Source organism: Pholcus phalangioides, unplaced genomic scaffold (assembly GCF_987345545.1).
Source record: "Pholcus phalangioides strain wild (caught in Gottingen) unplaced genomic scaffold, Ppha-v1.0 ptg000172l_1, whole genome shotgun sequence".
In the NCBI taxonomy this organism is placed as follows: Eukaryota; Metazoa; Arthropoda; class Arachnida; order Araneae; family Pholcidae; genus Pholcus; species Pholcus phalangioides.
Window position 1 is genome coordinate 3,604,560 of NW_028301637.1, and position 24,818 is coordinate 3,629,377.

At 34.6% G+C, this 24,818-nt stretch overlaps 1 protein-coding gene across 1 annotated transcript in view; it reads right to left on the reverse strand.

The window, feature by feature from the left end:
* Window positions 1-24,818, reverse strand: part of LOC149063571 (uncharacterized) — a 202,758-nt gene that overhangs the window by 9,174 nt on the left and 168,766 nt on the right. Inside the window, exons 3-4 of the mRNA XM_089255888.1 lie at window positions 7,621-7,843; window positions 743-927 (exon numbers count right to left, since the gene is read on the reverse strand). Of these exons, the coding sequence (XP_089112014.1) occupies window positions 743-927; window positions 7,621-7,843 (408 nt within the window). The remainder of the gene's footprint in view (window positions 1-742; window positions 928-7,620; window positions 7,844-24,818) is intronic.

Consider the following 24,818-nt stretch of genomic DNA (forward strand, 5'->3'; position numbering starts at 1 on the left):
TCTCAATTCTACTTTTTCTCTTGTTAATTCTGAATTTTCATTTCTCAATTCTACCTTTTCTCTTGTTAATTCTGAATTTTCATCTTCCAATTCTGCAAACTTTTCTCTTATTAATTATCAATTTTCATCAATTCTGTGATTTTTTTCACTCATTAATTCTGAATTTCCATCGATTTTGGGATATTTTCTCTCATTAATTCTGAATTTCCATCGATTTTGGGATATTTTCTCTCATTAATTCTGAATTTTCATCTCTCAATTCTGAATTTTCATCTCTCAATTCTGAATTTTCATCAATTCTGGGACCTTTACTCTCATTAATTCTGAATTTTCATCAATTCTGTGATATTTTCTCTCATTAATTCTGAATTTTCATCAATTCTGTGATATTTTCTCTCACTAATTCTGGAACCTTTACTTCCTCTCATTAATTCTTAATTTCCAATGGTGCGTAAATATTTTTCAGCATTCCTGTATATTTTGTGACAATGCATGAATTTTTTGGATGCCGATTCCTCGGCATCCAAAAAAAATTGAGAGGAGGAGGTAAGGTGGGGGAGAAAAAAAACCCTTCCTTTCTCTGAACATAACCTTTCCAGGGTGGGGGGGGGGGGGGGAGGCAAGAAAAAGTCTGCCTCCACTGCCCCGAGAAGGCACGCTACGGCCCAGATTGATTCAACAACGTGACGACAGTCAAACGTGCCAAACTCTAAAAAATGCACGAACGACGAGTTCTTCTTACCTTGGAACCATGAGTCCTGAGACTGGAATCCGTCGCAAAGCACTTGCCACAGGTATTGCAGACATAGGGGCGATTTTTAGCCCTTTCCATTTGGCTGTCGTGATTCCTAAGGTGCTGCTGCAGGTTCGACAGCTGTATGAACGCCCGATTACATTCCGGCACTGGACATTTGTAAGGACGTTCGCCTGTGCACACAAAAGACAACACTGACGTTACACATACACATGCCAAAAAATGAGTAACATTGAGACACACACACTCATTCTACGATCGTTGCTTCGAACGCATAAGTTTTTCAGTTTACATCCATCGATCGAGCGAGTGCTCGGTGGATATTATTCGACCAACTCTTCTGACATATATACCACGATAAATCGGTTATTGTACATGAATAACTGGTTATTATGAATACTCACCAATCGTCTAGGTAACTTTGATTCAAATTTATCACTTTTACCGGAGATTCGGCATAAGTTTCGTTGGTAAATTTGATGAATAAATGAAATTTATCTCCTTTATCCGTGATTATGCATAATACCCTACTGTGATTGGTGAATTCGATAAATATGGGAAAAAATTCCAAATGAGTCTAGTATGTGTGAATATAGTCGGATCCCGATGTAATAATAACAAATTTTACGACCGTAACCCGATATAATGATACATACATGCATAAATTATCACGTATTGCAGTGGTTTTCAACCCGGGATCATGTGGCCCCCTTGTGGTACTATATATGCTAAGGGGGCCACAGGTAAACATCAGATGAAAGAGGAGCCCCGACAAATGGTGAAGGGGGGCCCACGAAGAATTAGAGCTTTAAATTGAAATATGGAGCAAGAAAATGTTATTACTTTCAGAATAAAGCAAAGCTGTCAATAAAACCAGGGTCATCTTAATCCACGTGTCCCATGTGGGAATTTCCCGGGGTCTCATATCCATGGGGGGCGCACTGTGAGTAGATATGTGAGCTATTGCTTTCAGCTAAGAGTATGGGGACCCCCAGAACATCGCTTTGCTCGGGGACCGTATGATGTTGAGACGGGCCTAAATAAAACCCCCCGCAAGGAGGAACCTCACTAGCCTAGAGCTATAGCCTAGGGTATGCGGGAATCAAAGATGATGTGTCGATGATAAGTTGGCGTTGGATCGTCCCATATTTTACACATACAATTCAGCTCTTGGATGATATAATCATCCACTTTCTGGATGCATGCCAAGCCCAGGGTTCCAGAGATAGGTCCCATGTATAAAATTTTTGTTCATTATAAATTTAGTTTTTATCAAATTAAATTCGTAGAAATTCATTTCAGTAAAAGGAAAGGGCCTCGTTCTGCGATGAGAGTTGGAGTGGAGGTCCCGGATAAGACAGAGGGCCTACGTGAAGAAAATATTGTCCAAAGGGGGGGTCATGGGCTGAAAAAGGTTGAGAAACACTGACGTATAGTAAGTATATCATATAGTACGATTTATCATGTTTACCAACGAAGCGACGCTTGGGTATAAGAGCGGTCCGAAGCCTACAGGAATTACTCTCTTGAAACTGAAATAGATAAGCTTGGGTATTATGCATAATCGCCAATGAAAGTGATAATTTTTTTTAGTACTTATCAAATTTACCAACGATGCTTGAGTATTATGCATAAGTCGTTAATTTATGGGAATTTATCAAATTTAACCAAAATGCTCAGCAATTATGCATAATAATCGGCTATTATGTACAATAACCAGATTTATAATTAAATAATTTAATTAATTAATTATAAATAATTTAATTAATTTAATTATAAATAATTTAATTAATTTAATTATAAATAATTTAATTAATTTAATTATAAATAATTTAATTAAAATTTTAATTTATAATTAATTACAACATTTAACGTAACAAATACAGGGTGCATAGTATATAAAGTCTTTATAATATACCCTTTCAACTTCTGAACCAATGATTTTAGAGAAACACTTTCACTTAGAAAAATAATCCAAATAACTTGCCCGTATGATATTTATTTAACTAGGGGCCGTGTATGCAGGGTGTCCCATAAATTCGTAAATAGTTTAAAAATTTATAAAAAAAACTGAAGGAATTGTATTTAATGCGGTTTGCGAAAAAGTTATTCCCAAAAAGGGGGAATTGTTTTTGGTTCAGAAAAAAAAAAAAATTAGAAAATTTTTATTTTATCGATAGCGCTTTCTGCAGACCTAATTGGACCTGAACCTTTCTTCAATCTCTTCTTTCCGAAACGTTTGTAACTGGTGATTCGAGACTGAGGTAAAACACATTGTCAACGGCCATACCATGCTGAAATAAAACACTTTAGAGAGAGAGAGAGAGAGAGTGCTTTATCCACCGATTTAAATATCAAAATTAAAACCTTATGTAAGAGCCAGTAACAGGAAATTCAGAAATGAGCTGTTAATCGTACACCCTTGATTTTATAGGACTCTGATTTGAATATTTACAGTGACTTTTTTCCGTCCAACGCCCTCTATCGACAGAAATTTGAATTTTTTCCCTGAAACACAACAACATAACAACCCCCCCCCCCCCGAACAAAAGTATGTTCCATTTCGTGAGGTTCACTTTTTCGCTAACCGCATTATGATATAATAATTTCTTGAATTCATTTATGAATTTGAAAGTATTTACGAATTAATGGGACACCCTGTATATGAGATAAAAAAAGAAAAAATTCAAATAGTCCTCCTTCCTCTTTCTTTTCAGCGATTTTTGAATTTGAATTTTCTCAGCTTTGGGCTGAAAAAAAAAAGACTGGGACAGCAACTTTTTGATTGCAAGTAAGAGGACGGGAGGACCGCAAAATTGTATTACATGTATTATTATTTTTTATCTCGGTACACACATATATGGACCCTCCCCCAGTAAAATCAATGACGAATCTAGTATGGGAACGGTATTTGAACACTTTTTCTAATCAAAAGTATGTTACCACGAGTTATTTGAGCGGAAACAAACATAAACATTTCACCCTGTTGATTAACAATCATTTTTCTAATCAACAAAATCAATATTTCCCAATTAAAAATATTGACTATTAAAAGGTTAACACAATTTTTTTGAATTATTCTATTATATTCGCCCGAATCAGCCGGCATGGCCTAAAACTCGAGGGACACCACCTTATTGAATGTTGGGGGTCTCGCCCGTCCCACGACGGAACGGGCATCCCGGAAAAGCGAGGTTTTACGAGGATAACAATCCTGAATTTCTTCATTTTAATTTAATTTCTTAAGATTCTTCTAACTTTTCGTGTATGTTTTCTTATTACATTTTATACTTTTTTCCTTCTATTACTACTTCTTATGCTTTCTTGACGGAAAAAATAATTATTCCTTTCCATCTCATGTTGTTTTAGTTTTTAGTATGACTTTCATTAAAATTTTTTTAATAATGAATTTTCATATATTTTTTTTAATTTAATTAATTTCATAAATTTTTCATAATTTCATTCTAAATTTTCTTTTTATATTTTTTCTTATTCTGAATTTTTTTTTTTTCTCTCTCTCTCTCTGTGATTCATACGAATTTCTTTTTTCCCTATATGTGAAAAGAAATGATTTTTCATTACAATTTTGCCTGACCTACTTGATAAAAATTTCTTGTTTTTTTCCTTCAAAAAATTTATATTTTCCATTTAAACTTTTTTGTCTTGTTTATTGTAATTTGTGGAATTTATTTGAATTTTCTATAATTTTTTTAATTTTTTTCTTGTCTTCATTTTTATTTATATATGAAAATTTCAATTTTGTAGATTTTCTTAATAAAAAAAAAGAAAAGAAAAAGAAAGCATACAATATTATAAGAATGATAAATAAATAAATGAAAAAGAAACACGAAAAGTTTGGGGAAAATTGGGTGTTAATTTATAGAAAAAGTTTAGAAGAAAAAATTATAAAAAAAATTAGAGAATTATAATTACAAATATATAGTAGTACAATCATAATAAATAATTAGAAGAAAAGAGCATAAAAATTTTCAAGAGTTAGAAATTATACAAGAGCAATATAAAGAGTTAGGGAATATTTAGAAGGAAAAGTCATTAATAAAGTTTGGAAGAATTTATAAACGAAATATAATTTGGTTTATCGGAATAATTTCTATAAAAATGCAATACAAAAAAATGCTAAAAAATTGTATTTGATTCAAACAACAGAAATCAATTTTTGTTATTGAATTTTATATTTATATTCAACATCAAATGATTCTTATTTAGAATTTTATTTTTCTCCCCATCTTTATTAAAGTAAAAATTTATACTTTTTCCTTCATATATTTTGATGAAAATTTATCTTTAATCTTACAACAAAAAATGTGTTTTATCATTGTTTATGAAATTTTCTTCCTTAAAACAACTTTAGATATTTAGGTAGTGTTTCTTCTATGAGAGTTTTATGCACACATTTTTTTGCCATATAAAGCTGTTATCAAAGTTAAAATTTCCTATTTAATTAATGAATAAATAATGAAATTACTAATGAATATTTATAAACAAAAATTTCCTTTATCATTACTGATTTTCCTTTTTTTCTTTCTATTGAATATTTTCTCTCTTCATAGATTTTCATTTTTCTACAAATTGTAACTAGCATATAGGATATCCATATTTTCAAATGAATTTTTTTTCCTTACGCTTATGTCACTGTCGTACGCAAGAGGCTCCTCCGCCACCCTCCAGCTGAGATTATTATAATTTTTATTTGCATTACATACCTGGGTATAAAATGAGATCACACCTTTTTCCCAAGAAAAATAAACGATCACCTCATTCACCCAGGAAAATTCTGCGTACGCCACTGGCTTATGTTTCCCATATGCTGCTCCGTATTCGAATTGCTTGAATGATATCTGATAGCTTTAAAGTAGTAAAAAATTTACTGTGCTTTAGTCTTAAAAAATTGAAAATGACTGAAATATATGTAACTTACTTATGTACTTCAGTCATTTTTCTTTTTTCAATCTAAAATTGCAATATAGTAAGTTTTTTTAAAGCCATCACACAGATATCATTCAAAAAATTCAAATACGAAGCAGAATATGGGAAGCATAAGCCAGTAGCGTACACAGAATTTTTCTGCGTGTGTGAGGTGATATCTCTCTCTCTCCTTAGAATAGGTGTGAAATTGAGAAAAAAAAACAAAATTGATATAAAAAGTGTAGTTTGCCTTACTATCAGGGCGTAGTTTTTTTTTAATAAATTAAATATTGTGTAATTCACCCAGAATTTCATGACAATTGCTCAAAGACATTTGCTCATGCCTCGGGATTCAGAAATGCGTTATTTTGCATTTTGTTATGCTTATTTGCAGCTGGTTGCAATGGAATGCGATCTGAAAATATCGTCGACCGATACCGTCATTCTAACGCTCTTTCCCATTCGGAAAAATTGTACGAGATTCACTCAATCAGGAATCAAATTCCCTGACCGATGGACCCCATGCACTGTGTTTTATGGTCCTGTCTCCATATTTAACCCCTCATCGATTTCTCCTTCAGAGGATTCGTCAATGGCAAAGTTACGCCTTACGTGTGACCACCATCGGCGAACTGAAGATAAGAATCTCGGAAGTGAACGAGACTCTTCCGAAATCGATGTTAGCCGATAAGTGGGTCGAAATGTGTATAGATTAGATGTAGTCCAAGCTAGAAAGTTTACTCATATGTTGAAATATGGCAGTTTTATGTAGCACAAATCGCGATATGCGCTGTTTGTGTCACATTTTATGCGTTAAGTAGTTTTCTCATGATACAGCGACATCTGTGAGTGAAATTTTGAACTATTTTTTTTAATTAATCAAAAAGAAAGGGGGAAAAAAGGTTCTGAATCATGATAAGTGTTGGGCCCGTCAATTTTGGGACATCTTGCAGCGATGAACAAGAATGCCAAAATGCACAACAGTTCATTTCTGGATCCCGAAAAAGTAAAGGTATATGAATGTCGTTGATCTGTTGCGCCACCTACGCCATTTATGTATTGAATTGAGAATTTTTTGAAACCGTGCCATCTGTGTGAGTGAAATTTTGAAGGATTTTTCAGTTATACACCATGATTATTATTGAAGCCGTTAATTTAGAGACACATTCAATTTGATATCGTCAATTTTGGACACTGCAAACAAGCATGACAAAATGCATAACCGCTCTTTTCCGGATACCAAAAACGTAGTTTGCAAATGTGGTTGATCTGCTGTGTGCGCGCCATCTACATTATTTATATCGCTCTTTGTGTGTTAAATTGAGTTTTACGAAACAGCGTCATCTATGCGTAAAATTTAGAACTATTTTTTAATTTGAAAAAAAAAACCGTCATAAGTATTTTTGTGCATTATTTCAATTACAGTCGAATCCCGTTACAACAAACGCCAAGAGACCGGAAGAATACATCCAGAATAATATAACAGCAATATATAACAGTAATTACAATAACTATTCCAGAATAACATTTTAATTTTTTTTTTCTTCAATCGTCCCTCCATCGTTATCTTCACTCAATTATTTCCCTGTAATGCACCTATTATAGATTTGCAATTTTAACAATGCTTGGTATCGTAGCAAAAATATCGATTGCACCGGTGTTGATTGTTCGTATCGAAAGTTTTTATCAGGTTTCGCTTAAATAACTAATTCATTAATTACTAGCAATCAATAAATTTATAATATGATACAATAATGATTATACTGTATTAGAGTGGACCCTCTTTGAACGGTTTTTTCTTGTCTGGAGGCTTCCTTTTCCCCGTATATTAGTTCACTTCTATTAAGGGGCAACCTCTTAATAATGTTAGTTTTCTGATTCGACTAGAAAACTGACAATAGGAAAAAAAAAAAAAGAAGTGGAGGTGAGAGACTACTCACCCGTGTGCAAGCGCGTATGCTGCTGCACATGAGACAACTGTTTAAACCTGCGGTCACAGTAGGAACACTTGTATGGTTTCTCGCCCGTATGGATGCGAATGTGTTGCAACAACTGGTGGTTGGATGAGAAGGACTTCAGACACTGTTGACACTGGTAGGGCTTTATGTCACCCCGGTGGGCCTCCCGCGAATGATGCTGCATTGCCGATTTGTGCATAAAGATCTGAAATAGAAATGAATCGTACCTTCATACAACATGTATTTACACAGGGAACATGATAAAAACAGCAAAAAGTAAGCATGCTTTGGCGTTATGAAACCGTTAATGAATTTTGCAAGAGGCATTAATATGAAAGTTTTACCGTTTATTGCTTACACTGCCAGATCTTAGCATTATTCAGCCAAATTGGTTTGGCATTACCAAACCACTAATTTAACTAAATATGACTTCTGATCATAGGCGGAATTAGACTTGGAAATCTGAAGGGGGGGGGGCCAAGATGATGATGTCAAGTCATATATACATTAGATCAGTCGACTCCACCTTTGACGCTGGGGATACCCCCCACGACCCCCCCCCCGTATCTCTGTCGATGCTTCCGATGTTCAACCTATGGATCCAGACGTAATTCAAAATCTCGCATATTTTTACTGCCACTAAGTGATATCAAAAACAGCGGAAAAGATAAATTCCAATATTCAAATGAAGATATTTTTCCTTCATACCTTGTCGAATGATCAGCAAAGCTTGGAAACAAGCCTCGCGAATAACGATCATCGAACGGTTTCAGGAAGCAGGCGGTAAACACAGTGAATAATAAACAGTACTGTGGTGTCGATTCTACACCATTGAAAAAAGTCAACAGTTGAGGTCACTTGAAAAGTTATGAATCCTACGTGAATGTGGGCAATGTCGCATTGTCATTTGTGGTAAGATTACTCTGCCTTATGGAATTTTGGATAATTCGATATTCATTTTTTTCATATGTAAAGATGATGTCCCTCTTTACTATTTATAGAAGATACGATACTTAGATACAATGTAGAGATGATTTTCTTTTTATATATATTTTTGAAGGAAAATTCACGAGCGTCTGTGGGGGAATCGAACCAACTTCCCCTCGCAATCGGGGTAAATACGCTAACAAATACACTACAAAAGCATTCGTCGTTTCCTTTCTCATATACAGTACTCCGAAATGAAGTTTGACATGTGACTCGGCTAATAGCTAATTTTTTTTTTTTCATTTAAACTTTGGCAAGGTTCATTTTTATATTCCAGAACTGGCTTGAATAATGCGCTACTTAGAAATTTTCGTCAAAACTTGACAAATCGAAAATTATCCAAAAAAATAATGATAATAAAGTTTTTTTTTTTTAATTGTCTCAATGACAATGATTTTCGTACTTGAATTGTCCTGAAAATGTTTATTGAGATAACTTTGGTTACCACAAATGCATTTTTTTTTCAATAGTTCATATTTTTTCTATTTATAGTGCATAAAATGCAATCCGCGATATTGACTGGATCGGTAAAAAAACCTGCTAGAATTAAGGTTTTTTCACCGATCCGTGTCGATGTTGTATCGTTTCAGTGTGCACCGCGCACTAGGATACTAACACTGTGCACCCTGGTTTTCAATTCTGCACTATGTTCGTACTGTTCCGCTATTCGCAACCTAAACAGCGCCGAAAATTTCTACTAGTTTTTCCTTAAAGCTAGATACAAGCTTTGTATAGTAATTGTATATCTTTCAATGTAGGCTATACGGTACAAGATTGACCAATGATTCCGATATTTCACACAAACATTCAAAAATTACTACTGACCATCGCACAGAGTAATAACAACTAACAACAGAGTAAATTGTTGTAACAGTATTTCAAGTGGAAAAGCCGAAAACGTGAGTCAGTATAACTATCATTTTGCTAGTGATCAATTTAACTTGTAAATGGCAGCGCGGCTTTGTGAAATAAAATTATTCATTTTCTAAAATACGAATTCAACCATGTCAAACTTATAATCACATCAGATATCTCGTGTGATTAACCACTCAGATTATTTCAATAAATAAAGACGGCGGCACATCAAACTCGATAAGCCGGAAGGACGAGGGAGAGAAGGAGGGTCGCAATCCGAGTAAAACAAGCATTTTGTGAACAGAATTTCAAAGATACAAGAGATATATTTAAATGACAAAGTATCCGATTTTCCACATGGGAACAAGAGCGTTGACTGTCTAGAGATGCCAACTATGAAAGATGGTTCCGCGAAGAAAATGGCCCCAATATTTTGCAAAGAGAGGGAAAAAAAATTAGAATAAGGACCAGACACCAGCACAGACTGAGACTGAGCTCCCTTTCCTCTTCGATATAATATGTCTCTACTACTGTAAGGTCCGGTCTGTTTTCTTCCCTAATCCAGACACGGTCACGTGACAGGCAAGTATAATTTTCAATGGCGTAAACAGGGAAAGTGGGAGGTACAATGACCTTTTTTTTTTCTCCCTTTCATTATTGTTATTACTACACTCCAGCCCGCTTATAACGAAATCGGATACTACGAAGCATCGGTTGCAACGCATTTTTTTTCGTTCCAGGGAACCTGCAGTATCAAAGTAGTGTTGACAATATCGCTTATAACGATAGATAGATGTAGATCTCTAACAACAAACAGAGCTGGTTATGTTCATCCACAACACCGTTAGAATCAAGAAGAATGGACAATAACCGCAGTTTCATTCACGGCAGCGTTTCTCAAGGTCGCTACACACTACTCTGATGTGACGTGGTCCCATGTCACGTCAGTGATAGGGTGAGTTATGATTCGTGGAAATTCTGTAACATTCTAACGTCACAGAATTGCTACGGATCAGAATTCACCACACCACTGACACTCCAATGGTACAAAATTCCTACGCATCAGAATTCACCATGTCACTGATAGTCCAACATCACAGAATTCTGACGAATCAGAATTCACTATGTCACTGTCATTCGAATGTCACAAATTTTGCGCGAATCAGAATTGACCATGCCACTGACATTTCAACGTCACAGAATTCTCACAAATCAGAATTCGCCCTATCACTGATATTCCAACCTCACACCATTACAGCGAATCAGAATTCACTATGTCACTGACATTCCAACGTCACAGAATTCACTATATCACTGACATTCCAACGTCACAGAATTCACAATGCCAATGACATTCCAACGTCACAGAATTCACCATGCCACTGACATTCCAACGTCACAGAATTCTCCCACAAATCAGAATTCACCATGTCACTGACAATTCAACGTCACAGAATTCCCACGAATCAGAATACACCATGCCAGCGGCATTCAAACGTCACAGAATTCTCACGAATCGGAATTCACCGTGCCACTGGCATTTCAACCTCACACAATCACAAGGAATCGCAATTCACCATGTCACTGGCATTACAACGTCACAGAATTCCAACGAATCAGAATGCACCATGCCACCGGCATTTTGTCGCAGAACTCTCACGAATCAGAATTCTCCATATCACTGACATTCCAACCTTACACAATTACAAGGAATCACAATTCACAATGTGACTGACAGTCCAACGTCACAGAATTCCTACGTAATTGAATTCCGACGAATCAGACTTCACCATGTCACTGACATTCCCACGTCACAGAATTCCCACGAATCAGACTTCACCATGTCACTGACATTCCAGTGTCACGGAATTCCCACGAATCAGACTTCACCATGTCACTGACATTCCAACGTCACAGAATTCTCAGGAATCAGAATTCACCATGTCACTGACATTCCAACGTCACAGAACTCCCACGAATCAGACTTCACCATGTCATTGACATTCCAACGTCACAGAATTCCCACGAATCAGACTTCACCATGTCACTGACATTCCAACGTCACAGAATTCACCATCTTACCGACATTCCAACGTCACAGAATTCACCATGTTACCGACATTCCAACCTCACACAACTACAACGAATCAGAATTTGTGTTCCTGGCTTGCCGGGCAAAGCGAGGTTAGAAAAGGATCACATTATGCATTCGGCCAATTCAATGGATTTTTATCATAACGATATCTAAGAATTTTCCAGAATCTGTGATTCGGATTTCCCGGCACGTCTCGATGTGTGTCCCGGCATGCCGGCTAATACGGAGGAATACGGTATTTATGACATGCTTCAATAATTTTCATTTTTAATTAAATCTTTAAGTCTGTCCACAGACCAAATCCGTCAAATCTTTGCGAACCATAGATTGAGAAACGCTGCTATAAGTAGATTCCTCTCGTTGAAATAGAGTATTTATCGTGTATCGATTATGACGAGTATAGGATGTTGCTAATGCTTTAACATTCGAATGCGTCTTCGTTATATCCGGGCTCGACTGTATTATTACATAGAATGTTTTGTTCCCAACACATATAGCTGAAAACAAGTTGATCGAGCATGCTGACACATGTACGAAGGAGGTACATCAGTAAAAACGAATTCAGTGTAATTATGGAACAGGATAGGAGTCATTTCTCCATCTCATCATCATCACAAACAATTTTAACAAATCAACTATCTAGATGGCGTCAGCAGCAGATGCGATGACGAACCACGGAGAGGTCTCTCCCTTGTAACTAATGATTTCATTACGATACCCTTAATGAAGAGCGTTTAGCTCTCGATGATTCTCACATTTTACAAGCACAGGACACACTCGAAACAACATCATCAGACAACCATTATCCTGTCGCAGAGCAATAATTACTCTTTAAAATCAACGCACCACTGGAATTTCAACATCGAAATGTTATCGAATCCGGGTAATTGATGGAAGAGGAGATCCCATACTTATGCATACACCGTGATTCGTTTGATGTGTCGTGTCTCTCGTTCGTAGGTGCGTCTCAGAAAGCATGAGCACGTCAATGAAGTAGAAATAAAAAAATAATGTAAATAACTAAATAATAAATTTAAAAAAATTCATTAACACTTGAAAATATCACAACGAAAAAAATACTATTTTTAATGTATTTCAATACAATGGAAAAGAATAAATATTAGATTTTAACATGGAAAGAGAAAACGAAACGAAAAACGTATTCAAAAGGTATACTCTCACAATATATAAAGGCAATGAAAAATTCAACATTCCCGAAATTCTTGTCTTCCGATTTTTTTGCCAAAGTTTTTTTGAGTGGAAATTTGAACCATTCTCTCTCTCTCTTTCTCTATAATACATTACATTCAGCAGTTTCCTCAATTTATCAGCAACTACTAGATTAGAGGTAGATTCGAGATAGTGGATAAGTTTAGAATTCACGAAAGAAATAATTCCGACACCCATGAAAATTTAAAAATTCATGAGAGAAATACTATTTTCAATGTTTTTGAATACAATGGAAAGTAATAGAGATGGAAAGGGCAATAAGAAAAAAATGTACAATAAGACAGTCTCAAAAAATATAAAGACAATGGAAAACTCAACATTTCCGAAATTCGTGTCTTCCGCTTTAAAAGTTTCTTTACGTGGAAATTTAAACCACTCTATGATACACTGCTTTCAGTGGAGCAAAATTCCCTCCAATGAACCGTGACGTTAGCGATAAATTCGAGATAGCAGATACGTTTACAATTCACGAAAGAAATAATTCCGACGCCTATGAAAATTTAGAATTCATGAAAGAAATAATTCCGACACCTATGAAAATTTAGAATTAATGAAAAAGTAATTCCGATACATATATGGAAATTTAAAATTTACAAAAGGTATAATTCCGACACCTTATGGAAATTTAAAATTTACAAAAGATATAATTCCGACACCTTATGAAAATTTAAAATTCACGAAAGAAATAATTCCGACACCTATGGATATTTAGAATTCATGAAAGAAATAATTCCGACACCTTATGAAAATTTAAAATTCACGAAAGAAATAATTCCGACGCATATGAAAATTTAGAATTCATGAAAGAAATAATTCCGACACCTATGAAAATTTAGAATTCATGAAAAAGTAATTCCGATACATATATGGAAATTTAAAATTTAAAAAAGATATAATTCCGACACCTTATGAAAATTTAAAATTCCCGAAAGAAATAATTCCGACACCTATGGATATTTAAAATTCACGAAAGAAATAATTCCGACGCCTATGAAAATTTAGAATTCATGAAAGAAATAATTCCGACACCTATGAAAATTTAGAATTCATGAAAAAAGTAATTCCGATACATATATGGAAATTTAAAATTTACAAAAGAAATAATTCAGACACCTCATGAAAATTTATAATTCATGAAAGAAATAATTCCGACACCTTATGAAAATTCAAAATTCAGGAAAGAAATAATTCCGACGCCTATGAAAATTTAGAATTCATGAAAGAAATAATTCCGACACCTATGAAAATTTAGAATTCCTGAAAAAGTAATTCCGATACATATATGGAAATTTAAAATTTAAAAAAGATATAATTCCGACACCTTATGAAAATTTAAAATTCACGAAAGAAATAATTCCGACACCTATGGAAATTTAAAATTTACAAAAGAAATAATTCCGACGCCTATGAAAATTTAGAATTAATGAAAAAGTAATTCCGATACATATATGGAAATTTAAAATTTACAAAAGGTATAATCCCGACACCTTATGAAAATTTAAAATTTACAAAAGGTATAATCCCGACACCTTATGAAAATTTAAAATTTACAAAAGATATAATTCCGACACCTTATGAAAATTTAAAATTCACGAAAGAAATAATTCCGACACCTATGGATATTTAGAATTCATGAAAGAAATAATTCCGACACCTTATGAAAATTTAAAATTCACGAAAGAAATAATTCCGACGCCTATGAAAATTTAGAATTCATGAAAGAAATAATTCCGACACCTATGAAAATTTAGAATTCATGAAAAAGTAATTCCGATACATATATGAAAATTTAAAATTTAAAAAAGATATAATTCCGACACCTTATGAAAATTTAAAATTCACGAAAGAAATAATTCCGACACCTATGGATATTTAGAATTCATGAAAGAAATAATTCCGTCACATTATGAAAATTTAAAATACATGAAAGAAATAATTTCGACACCTTATGAAAATTTAAAATTTACAAAAGAAATTATTCCGACACCTTATGAAAATTTAAAATTCACGATAGAAATAATTCCGACACCTATGAAAATTTAGAATTCATGAAAGAAATAATCCCGTCACATTATTAAAATTTAAAATACATGAAAGAAATAATTTCGACAGCTTATGAAAATTAAAATTCATGAAAAAGTGATTCCGACTCCTTATGAAAATTTAAAATTCATGAAAAAATGATTCCGACACCTTATGGAAATTTAAAATTCACGAAAGAAATAATTCCGACACCTTATGAAAATTTAAAATTCACGAAAGAAATAATTCCGACGCCTATGAAAATTTAGAATTCATGAAAGAAATAATTCCGACACCTATGAAAATTTAGAATTCATGAAAGAAATAATTCCGACACCTATGAAAATTTAGAATTCATGAAAGAAATAATTCCGACACCTCATGAAAATTTATAATTCACGAAAGAAATAATTCCGATGCCTATGAAAATTTAGAATTCATGAAAAAATTATTCCGACACCTATGAAAATTTAGAATTCATGAAAGAAATAATTCCGAAACCTATGAAAATTTAGAATTCATGAAAAAAGTAATTCCGATACATATATGGAAATTTAAAATTTACAAAAGAAATAATTCCGACACCTTATGAAAATTTAAAATTCACGAAAGAAATAATTCAGACACCTCATGAAAATTTATAATTCATGAAAGAAATAATTCCGACACCTATGAAAATTTAGAATTCATGAAAAAAGTAATTCCGATACATAAATGGAAATTTAAAATTTACAAAAGAAATAATTCCGACACCTTATGAAAATTTAAAATACATGAAAGAAATAATTTCGACACCTTATGAAAATTTAAAATTTACAAAAGAAATTATTCCGACACCTTATGAAAATTTAAAATTCACGATAGAAATAATTCCGACACCTATGAAAATTTAGAATTCATGAAAGAAATAATCCCGTCACATTATTAAAATTTAAAATACATGAAAGAAATAATTTCGACACCTTATGAAAATTAAAATTCATGAAAAAGTGATTCCGACGCCTTATGAAAATTTAAAATTCATGAAAAAATGATTCCGACACCTTATGGAAATTTAAAATTCACGAAAGAAATAATTCCGACACCTTATGAAAATTTAAAATTCATGAAAAGAAATAATTCCGACATTTTATGAAAATTTTAAATTCACGAAAGAAATAATTCCGACACTTATGAAAATTTAACATTTACAAAAGGTATGATTCACAAAAAAATTTATGAAACAAATAATTTCAGAATTGGTGACCGCCTGCAATAATTTGCTCCTCCCCCGCTTCGATTCGAAGCTCAGTGAATACCCGGTTAGTAAGATAATAGTCACATCTATTGTCTTAAGACGGCACCCACAGTGTATCAAAACTAGACAGGAATCAGTGACTATTTTCCTTGTTACTCGCCTTTACAGTTGGATTATTTTAGTTTCTGTCGGTATCAAAGTTTACTCTGCTATAATTGAACTACTTAGCTGGCTGGGATCAGAGCTTCAGCACGATCCCCCCACCCACCCACTTTTGGAGCAGCAAAATTCAGGATTCGGAGCAGTTTTTAAGCAGCAAATTCAGGATTTGGAGTAGATATTTATAAATTGGATAAAATAACTTACAAGAATATTTTTGTTAACCCTCACCCCTTTTCAAAATAAAACAACTGCACTTGTTTTTTGTTATCAAACATCTTTTCATAAGATTGTTTTTTGTTTTTGGTGTTTCAGGCTTTTGACACCCTGTTTGAAAGAGCGGCTGTCATAACATTTTTCGCACCAGTCTATTTAAGATTATTTTTGCTTACTGAAGGCACTATTTGCTGCCTGGAACCGCAGCACTTCAAATAGGATGAAAAGTTTCTATAAGTTTTCAATTTTTTTTTTGATATTGGCGAATTTATAAAATAAGAAGACAGAGATTTAAGCCAAGGTTCCATTCAAAAATTAAAATAATAACAAAAACCCATGTATCAATCATTTCGATTATCATTCCTATGTCACTTCTAGGGGATAATTATTATTCATCTTCAAGCAAATCCATGATGAAAAAAAAAAACTTTGCATATCTTAACCAGAGAATCAAAGTTCACAACTAACATGATGGATCCAAATGCTATTTTAAAACTGGTTTAGCCTGGAGACATGACTAGAGACGTAACCTGTATAAATTTTTCCTTTCAAATTTGAAAAATAAAATATATATATATATTGTTCCTTCCTAAACAGACTTATTTTAAGACTTGATAATTTAATGGAAGCATGTAGCGTAGCAATATCCAATAAATGCTGGTGTGTAATTTCAGTTATGCATATGCCAGAATTCACAACAACTATTCAACTAATCATTTCTTTCCACAATAATAATAATTGATGGTGTTAATGCCGAATGTAGAATGTATAAAAATGTTGAACTTTCTCCGATTTATTAAATATTTCCCAGACAATGTAGAAAAACATACGATATCGAAAATACGTGTATTTTATGCACATGTTCAAATATTTCAGCATTTTTTTTTAGGAAAATCTCTTATCTATCCGTCAATCACGCGTGTTTATGTCCATAAATACTATGACAAATATCCCGAAAATGAGTATAACAGAATTACTTTAGAGAACGACATAATCATTCGTTATATATTTCTCTTACGCAATCACCTCTTATGCAGTAACCGATTCTGTAAATAGATAGAGAAAAAAAGTCATATTTCTATTTATAGCATCGAAAGAGAATAAAAGTAAAAAATAAGACAATGATTTCTTTCCGAGCTTTTCAACCGCAGCACGGACCGATCTTATCGAATTCTTTGTTGAATTGTTATTGTCTAGTTACGTATATTCAGTGCCATCGGAGGAAAAACTCACGTGGCTTTGAACTGTTCATTTTCTACATTAGAGAAAAATCTTTTTTTTTTAGTAATATAAGAAGTAAAGAAATAAAAATTTGAAGCATATTTTTTGGCGATTAAGGAATACTGCACACCTTTTATACGTAGAACCAAAAACAAATGTCATTAATTGTGAAAATTTATATATACAGAGAGATTCAGAACTCACAATGGCAAAAAAAAACTTCAGGGAGTGATAAAACACAACGACCACTAAATAAGCAAGCACCTAAGTGCTCTGGAACTGCGCCGCAGGTCACTTGAGTGGTCTGTAAATACGGTATGCCGCCCGCGAGCCACTTAAAGCAGGGTGTCAAACTCAAGGCCTCCCCGAAGGGACTATTGACAACCCGCGACGTCCCAGCAAGGTCCAAAAATATTGTTTTTTTTTTAATTAAAAAATCCAAATACTTTCGACTTATAAAACGTATGAAGCATTTACGGCAAAAAATAAAAATCTGAATGAATCGGCAGTGACTGTATTTTTTTTGTATGAAATCAGCTACATAATCTTGGAAAATTCCACAATTTCAAGCTTTTTTAGCGACAGTTCCTTGGTTAAGAAATGGATGGAAAATGTATATCTTAAAATATGTGCGGGATTTCGTGATTTTTTCCATAACGAGACGTATTGTGGTCGAAAAAATAACAGCAGCAGGCGATAATTTCCGTGACCGTGTTGGAAGTAATATCCTCAAAGGTACAGTGTTTTTCAACAGCGCTCAACGAAATTTCGGGTGTTCCAGACGTGGCTCAAATGACTATGTTTCTTCCAGTTTGGCGATGGCGATATGCACACCACTGAAGAATTTGTAGAAATCGTTTCTATTCATGAAACCACAAGGGGGGGGGGGGGGCGAAGGGAGATATTTCGGACGTCGTGGCGAAATGGGCTAAGGAAAAACACCAACACCCTATGACTTAACTCCTAGCAGTGAAAAATAATGGTACGTCAGTAATGTCTGTAAAAAACCCATAAATTTTACTTTCCCACACTTACAGCAAAATTGGAAAAAAAAAATGCATTCAGAAAATTCTTGAACAGCAATTTTACCGTTGCATTATGTATCAGCAGGTCCTTTGCTGCGAAAAGTTGGAAATAAGCGGCAGAGCCTTCTAAATCCTGTGACAAACACTATGTTTATTAAGCTATGTTAATAATTTATAATAATAATAATGTTAATGTGCATTTGGAGTGTAGCAGTAGTAGGTAGGGCCTCCAAAAAATGGCTCGGGGATCCATGATGTTCTTAAGTCAGCCACCTCGTTGGGCAATTTGCCTGTTGTGGCGTCGTATTTGTATTTGTATTTGTATATGCTAATAAGCTATGTTTATTGTTAGATAAGGAACATTTTTTCAAACACCGCTCATTCAAATGTCATGAAACTTTGTGTGCCTCTCAACACTATAGTGTTACACACTTTAACACGAGGATTTCTTATAAATTTCGATAAAAAACAACCAACAATTAAAATCCTAAAAGCTCGTGTTAAAGTATGTAGCACTATAGTGTTGAGAAGCTCACAAAGTTTCATGACATTTGAATGAGCGGCGTTCGAAAAAATGTTCCTTATCTAACAATAAACATAGTTTTGAGAAAAACGCACTTTAGTGAAAAACATTAGCATCTGTAATGCCTGCCAGCAGTTAATGTAAAAATACATTGAAAATATTTTTAATATACAGGTAGAACAAAAACTTAAACTCAGTTAGGCGCAGAAAATTTCATAGTATATAAAAACTGGAAAATGTGTTTTTTGGAAAATTTGCCTGCACCAACCTCCTTACTCCTTAACCGAATGAACTTCTCGAAATCCTTGGGGAACTGCTGCACAGTTAAATTAATTTTCTTTTTCAATTTAACGATTCATCGACCTTACTCAGCATCAGAAATCCAAGAAAAAATTACTAAGCAATATAAAAAACACACACACACAACACATCTATCCTATAGGGAAAAAACCAAGTATTTGAAATATAAGTAGGCCTCATGTGTACAGGCATCAGTTGCAACATCATCGGATTCTATTAGCGATCACGGACGGGGTCGAAGACACATCGCCGATTATACCGCAAATAGCAAAGATAGGAAGATCATGATGTCCGATGGATGATAAAAAAAATAATAGCAATTTACAAAAAAAAAAAAAAGAGCCAATGCGATTTCATACGTGACATGCAGAGTGAAAACAAAACCAAAAAAAAACACAGACAAATATAAGCGTGAAATAAAACAACAACAAAAAAACCGCCAAAGAAACGTGAAAGTTGAGGTCCCGAGTTCTTGTTTGTTTTCTGTATCTAACCCGGTTTTTTTTTGTTTTTTTTTTAATTTCGGGGACGCCGCGACCCTCGAATGTCTGGAACTCCTAGACAGCCTTGTTGTTTTGGCGGGAAAAAACCGGTTGACCAGGACACCAGCCACCATTCTCTACCATCTCAAAAAATAATAATAACCTGTAAAAAACTATCTTGTGGGTCGTTATAATAACGATAACAAACAAACAAGATGGAGAAAATTTTTTTAAAACTTGTTCTATGGAGGGGGGGGGGGGAACTCAACAACAACAACAACAACTATATATTTGTCTGTCCACGTGACAAATCCCAAATGATCAAGATGCGAATCATGCTGATGAAGAAAACACAAAAAACGAAACCCTTTTTTTTATTTGTCTCCCAGACTTCGTCCATCATCTTTATTTCGATTGCCTTCAAAAATATTTTTACTTTTATACTATTACTATGTCTAGAGTTGAAGGAGAGAGAAACGATGACTCCGCCCTTCAACTTTTCGGCATGTTGTAGCAACACATATCTAATTGGTATGTGTCGCCTATTTTTACAACAACCAGTTCGCAACATTGTTGCAAATAAGTTTCCTCCTCCCTCCCTCTTAAGAAGTTACTATCATGACATTAGTGGAGAAAATTGGAGAATTAAGATTGATGATGACACAGGGATGCTGGAGATACGAGCGAGATCAATAGACTAGAACTGTATGGACGTTTATATACGGGGAAAAATATAGGGCCTACAGATAATTTTTTTACTCTCCCCAGTATCACGTTTAGTGGTACGGACAATATACAGTAATGTTTATATCAGCATTTCCCAACCTGTGTTTCTCATAGCACTCAGGTATCCGCGGGCACTTCTGGGAAACTCCGCAGCTGCTTCAACTATGCAAATACAAGTACCAAGGCCAGAACAGGCAAAATAACAAAACGAGGTGCCAGAAGAAAAGATGTCAATAAAAAAAATATGGGTGTCAAATACAGTCGGCTCCGCTCAAGCGGATATCAACGATAATTCCACCACACAATACCCGGTTTAACTGGGTGCCCGATTATGCGGGGAGCAATTCAATGGCCATTTTACAACGTTAGTATGGTTTGTCCATTAAAAACTGATGGAAAAAGGATCAATATTAATAAAGCTTCTCGAATAAATCATAGATCAAAAATTAGATGAAAATTACATTTAATTACAAAATGATCACAATACCTAAGATTTTTACTTTTTATTAAGAAAGTTAACGCCCTCTATTGGCTCAGCAGAGAACAAATAATAAAATAATTAAATGTACGTATTGAAGACAACCTGGATACGTGCAGGGGCCAGTACCTACTTTCAAATGTATTTATCCTGACCCTGTCACATATTTTACATTAATTCCAAAAGAATTTCATTCAATAAAAACACCATGTGTGTAGTTGTTGATGTGTATTATCAGTTGTCGTGTGAAGCGTAATGTTCGATTATAATCGGAGGGGAAAACTCGTTGAGATTATTATATTAAGCGGAGAACTTTAACATTTCCTCTATGGCAGAAATTTTGGTTTAGTGGGATTAATCTGTTAAAGCGGGGTATCTCTCCATTTATCCGTTATCCCATTACGCGGACCCACTGTATAACTAAAATACAGCGACCCAAAGTAAGAGCAATTATCACGAGGAAACAAATGGCGTACAAATAAATGATTCTGGCAATACACTGCCCATAAAAAATTATGGTTGTCTTATATCTAAGTTATGGATTGCTTCCCGATTTATCCCAATATATATGTTTATCGTATTTCTTTTTAAACATGTCAATTGAGTTAGAATTCGTGACACGCACACACAACCGAGGGTAAACTCTTTCATTTATTCACAGCCCTGTAAGGCTGGTATTACACTGTAAAAGTTTGATAAAATCCCTTTTATAAAACTAAAAAAATTCAACCAATAAAGCTCATAGGTACATTCGAGGACATGCAACCGATAATCTTATTAGTTGAATTTTTCAAGTTTTATAAAAGGAGTTTTAGAAAACTTTTATAGTGTAATACCGGCCTTAGAGAAATATTCTCTGTGACACCATAACCTGGAGTTGACCCTTAGCAATCAATACTGACGTCTCTTTGTCGAAACATTCAATCGAAGGTGTATTAGTCATGGGCCATGACATGACGGCCATCCTATCTATCCCATTGAAAATTTTGAACACTTCGATCATGTGTAAACATATTCAAGAAATCAAGTCTTTCTTCATAGCTCAAGCCTCGTGTGCCAACAAAATCACGTGAGGATCTTTTCTGCAACCCCCTCAGCCAAGTCCATGTCCTTCTGTAGGTATGGTTTCCAAAACCTTACTGCATACTCCAGTCTAGGAAGGACAAGCCTTGGAAAAGCAGAAGAATGACATTAGGAGAACGCGAAGAGAACCTTTTAAGAATGAAACCGAGCATTATAATCGATTTTTTTGAACACCGAGGTGAGTTTGAGCAAGTGAATGGGCAGGTGAGCAAGCGAGCGAACGGATGAGCACGTGAGGGAACAGATGAGCAAGTGAGCGAACACACGAGCAGGCGAATGACCAGGTGAGCAAGTGAATGATCAGGTGAGCAAATGAGTGAGCAGGTGAGCAAATGAATGAGCAGGTGAGCAAATGAATGAGCAGGTGAGCGAGTGATTGATTCAGTGTGGTCAATCATATGGTTACTCACTTACCAGCTTATTCGCTAGCTCCTTCAGTAACTCGCTCACACATTCTCTCACTTGCTCAGTCTCTCGGGCACTCACTCGCTGATGACCAACTCTTATCGGTGAATTTTTCTGCCTGCGAAATTGTTTATCGGTGAATTTTGCTATCGGTAAATCGCGTAGCGATAAATGAATTTTCCGTAAATTCATGTATACGACATGAATCATTTCTCTCAGATACTCATCTCTAAATGACACAAAAAATATTTCTGCCAAGTTGCACATAATTTCCTACCTCCCCACACCAAATCCAACACAGGGGAAAAAAAATCATTTTAATTACACACAAGACATCAGCAGTTACTTATGTAATTATTGCTTAATGCATCGGCCCCAATTAATTAACGACTCAGCGAAATCATTAATTTAGAAAATCCGCTTCAGCGGAACTCTGATTCGCACATACACACATGTCCATTACCCACCACAGGTAGCAAGCAGAGGGTCGACGATAGAAGTGTTGTGTCTCCCTAGTGACCGTCCAACTTTAACGATCATTGCGAAGTGATTTACTTGTTGCCACCGGGACGCAATTTTTTTTCTTTCCCCTGTCCCTTCCCCTCCCCGCTCTTCTTCACTTAAAAATTAAGAAGACCAATTTATGATTATGATCGTAAGTTACGACTTCGTTACCCTTTCGACACCACCGCAGAAATAAATAAAAAAATGTCAAACACATCAATGTACATACACATAGTTGAAATTTCCTCATATATATATCTAAATCACCGGGGTTTCCGCAATAAAGAGGGGGGTTCCGAAAAAAAAAAATGGGGTTATTTCAAGAAAAGTAGTAAAAGGGGTGCGAGAACGTGTATGTATGTTAAAAAAATGGAAACAGTTCGGAAGGGTTACATAAAAATGAAAAAAAATTTAAGTATTTTGACACCTCCTTCACTTAATGGTAGTAAAGGGAGAGGGCGCAAGAGAGAAAAAAAAATTGTGCTTACGAGCCATTAACTTTTTAAATGTCGATTTTCCACCCAGTAGCCCATAAAAAAAAAATTATAATAATAAGTTTCTCGGAAGCAAAGAGTTACTTCTAGCATAAGATGTGTGTGTGTTGACGAAATGAGTTATGGAGAGGTTTTTAAAAGGACGTCGAGCGTGTAAAGGGGTTTAAGAGAGGAGAGAGCAAAAAAAAAAACTCATATTTTTTTGTATTTTAAACTTGATACTTCCCATATATTATGCCGTTATGACCATATTTTTTTGCATAGTCTTATGGTTCAAAAATGGGAGAGGGATTTTCATGGTTCGTAAGACGTGCATCACTCACTTTTCGATATTTAAAAAGAAAATGCCGATATTTTGCCAATATTTTTTTTTTTTTTTATCCGAAACAACATTGAATAATCCCAGCGACGGAACTTGAAAAATTTTTGTCGTTAATTTTTAGGACTGTTTATAAACTCGTTATTGCTGATGGAAAACCATTCCTAATAAATCCGATTCCCAGGAGACTTGAAATCCTAGAAACTTCAAAATTTCGTAGATTCAACTTTTTTTCCCTAGGGACTTTGATGGGTGTATTTCTTGTTTCATTCCCTGATTTTGTACAGCAGGATCCCGATTACCCGAGTCATTAACGTGAGCCATAGACCTTACAGAATTTTGCCGTTAGATGCAATGAATGAAGTCATAAACAAGCGAAATAACGTTCACACAAAAGTTAATTTTCAATTACTATACGATGCAATAAAACGGTTAAATGAATGTGTTAAGGTAAATGCGATAAATCCTGTTATGCATAAGGGGCCGTTCAAGTATTACGTCAGCAAATTTTTGACTCCCCCCCCCCCTTGTCAGCAAACGTCAGCAAAACTGTGACCCCTCCCCCCCTCTTGTCAGCAAAGTTTCACCAGCACTGCCCCGTACCTCCTAACTCATATTGGTGGGATCTGAAATGTACGCAGAAGGTGGGAGGCATACGGGGCTTGTGCGCCTCCTCCCCCCCCCCCCCCAGATGAAAATAAAAAAATGTTTTAATGCAAAAATATTAAAAATATACATATATTAAAATTTCGAAAGAAAATACCTTTATATGTTATTATAATCGATTTCTGTTAACTTCAATGCTATTTAAAGGGTAAG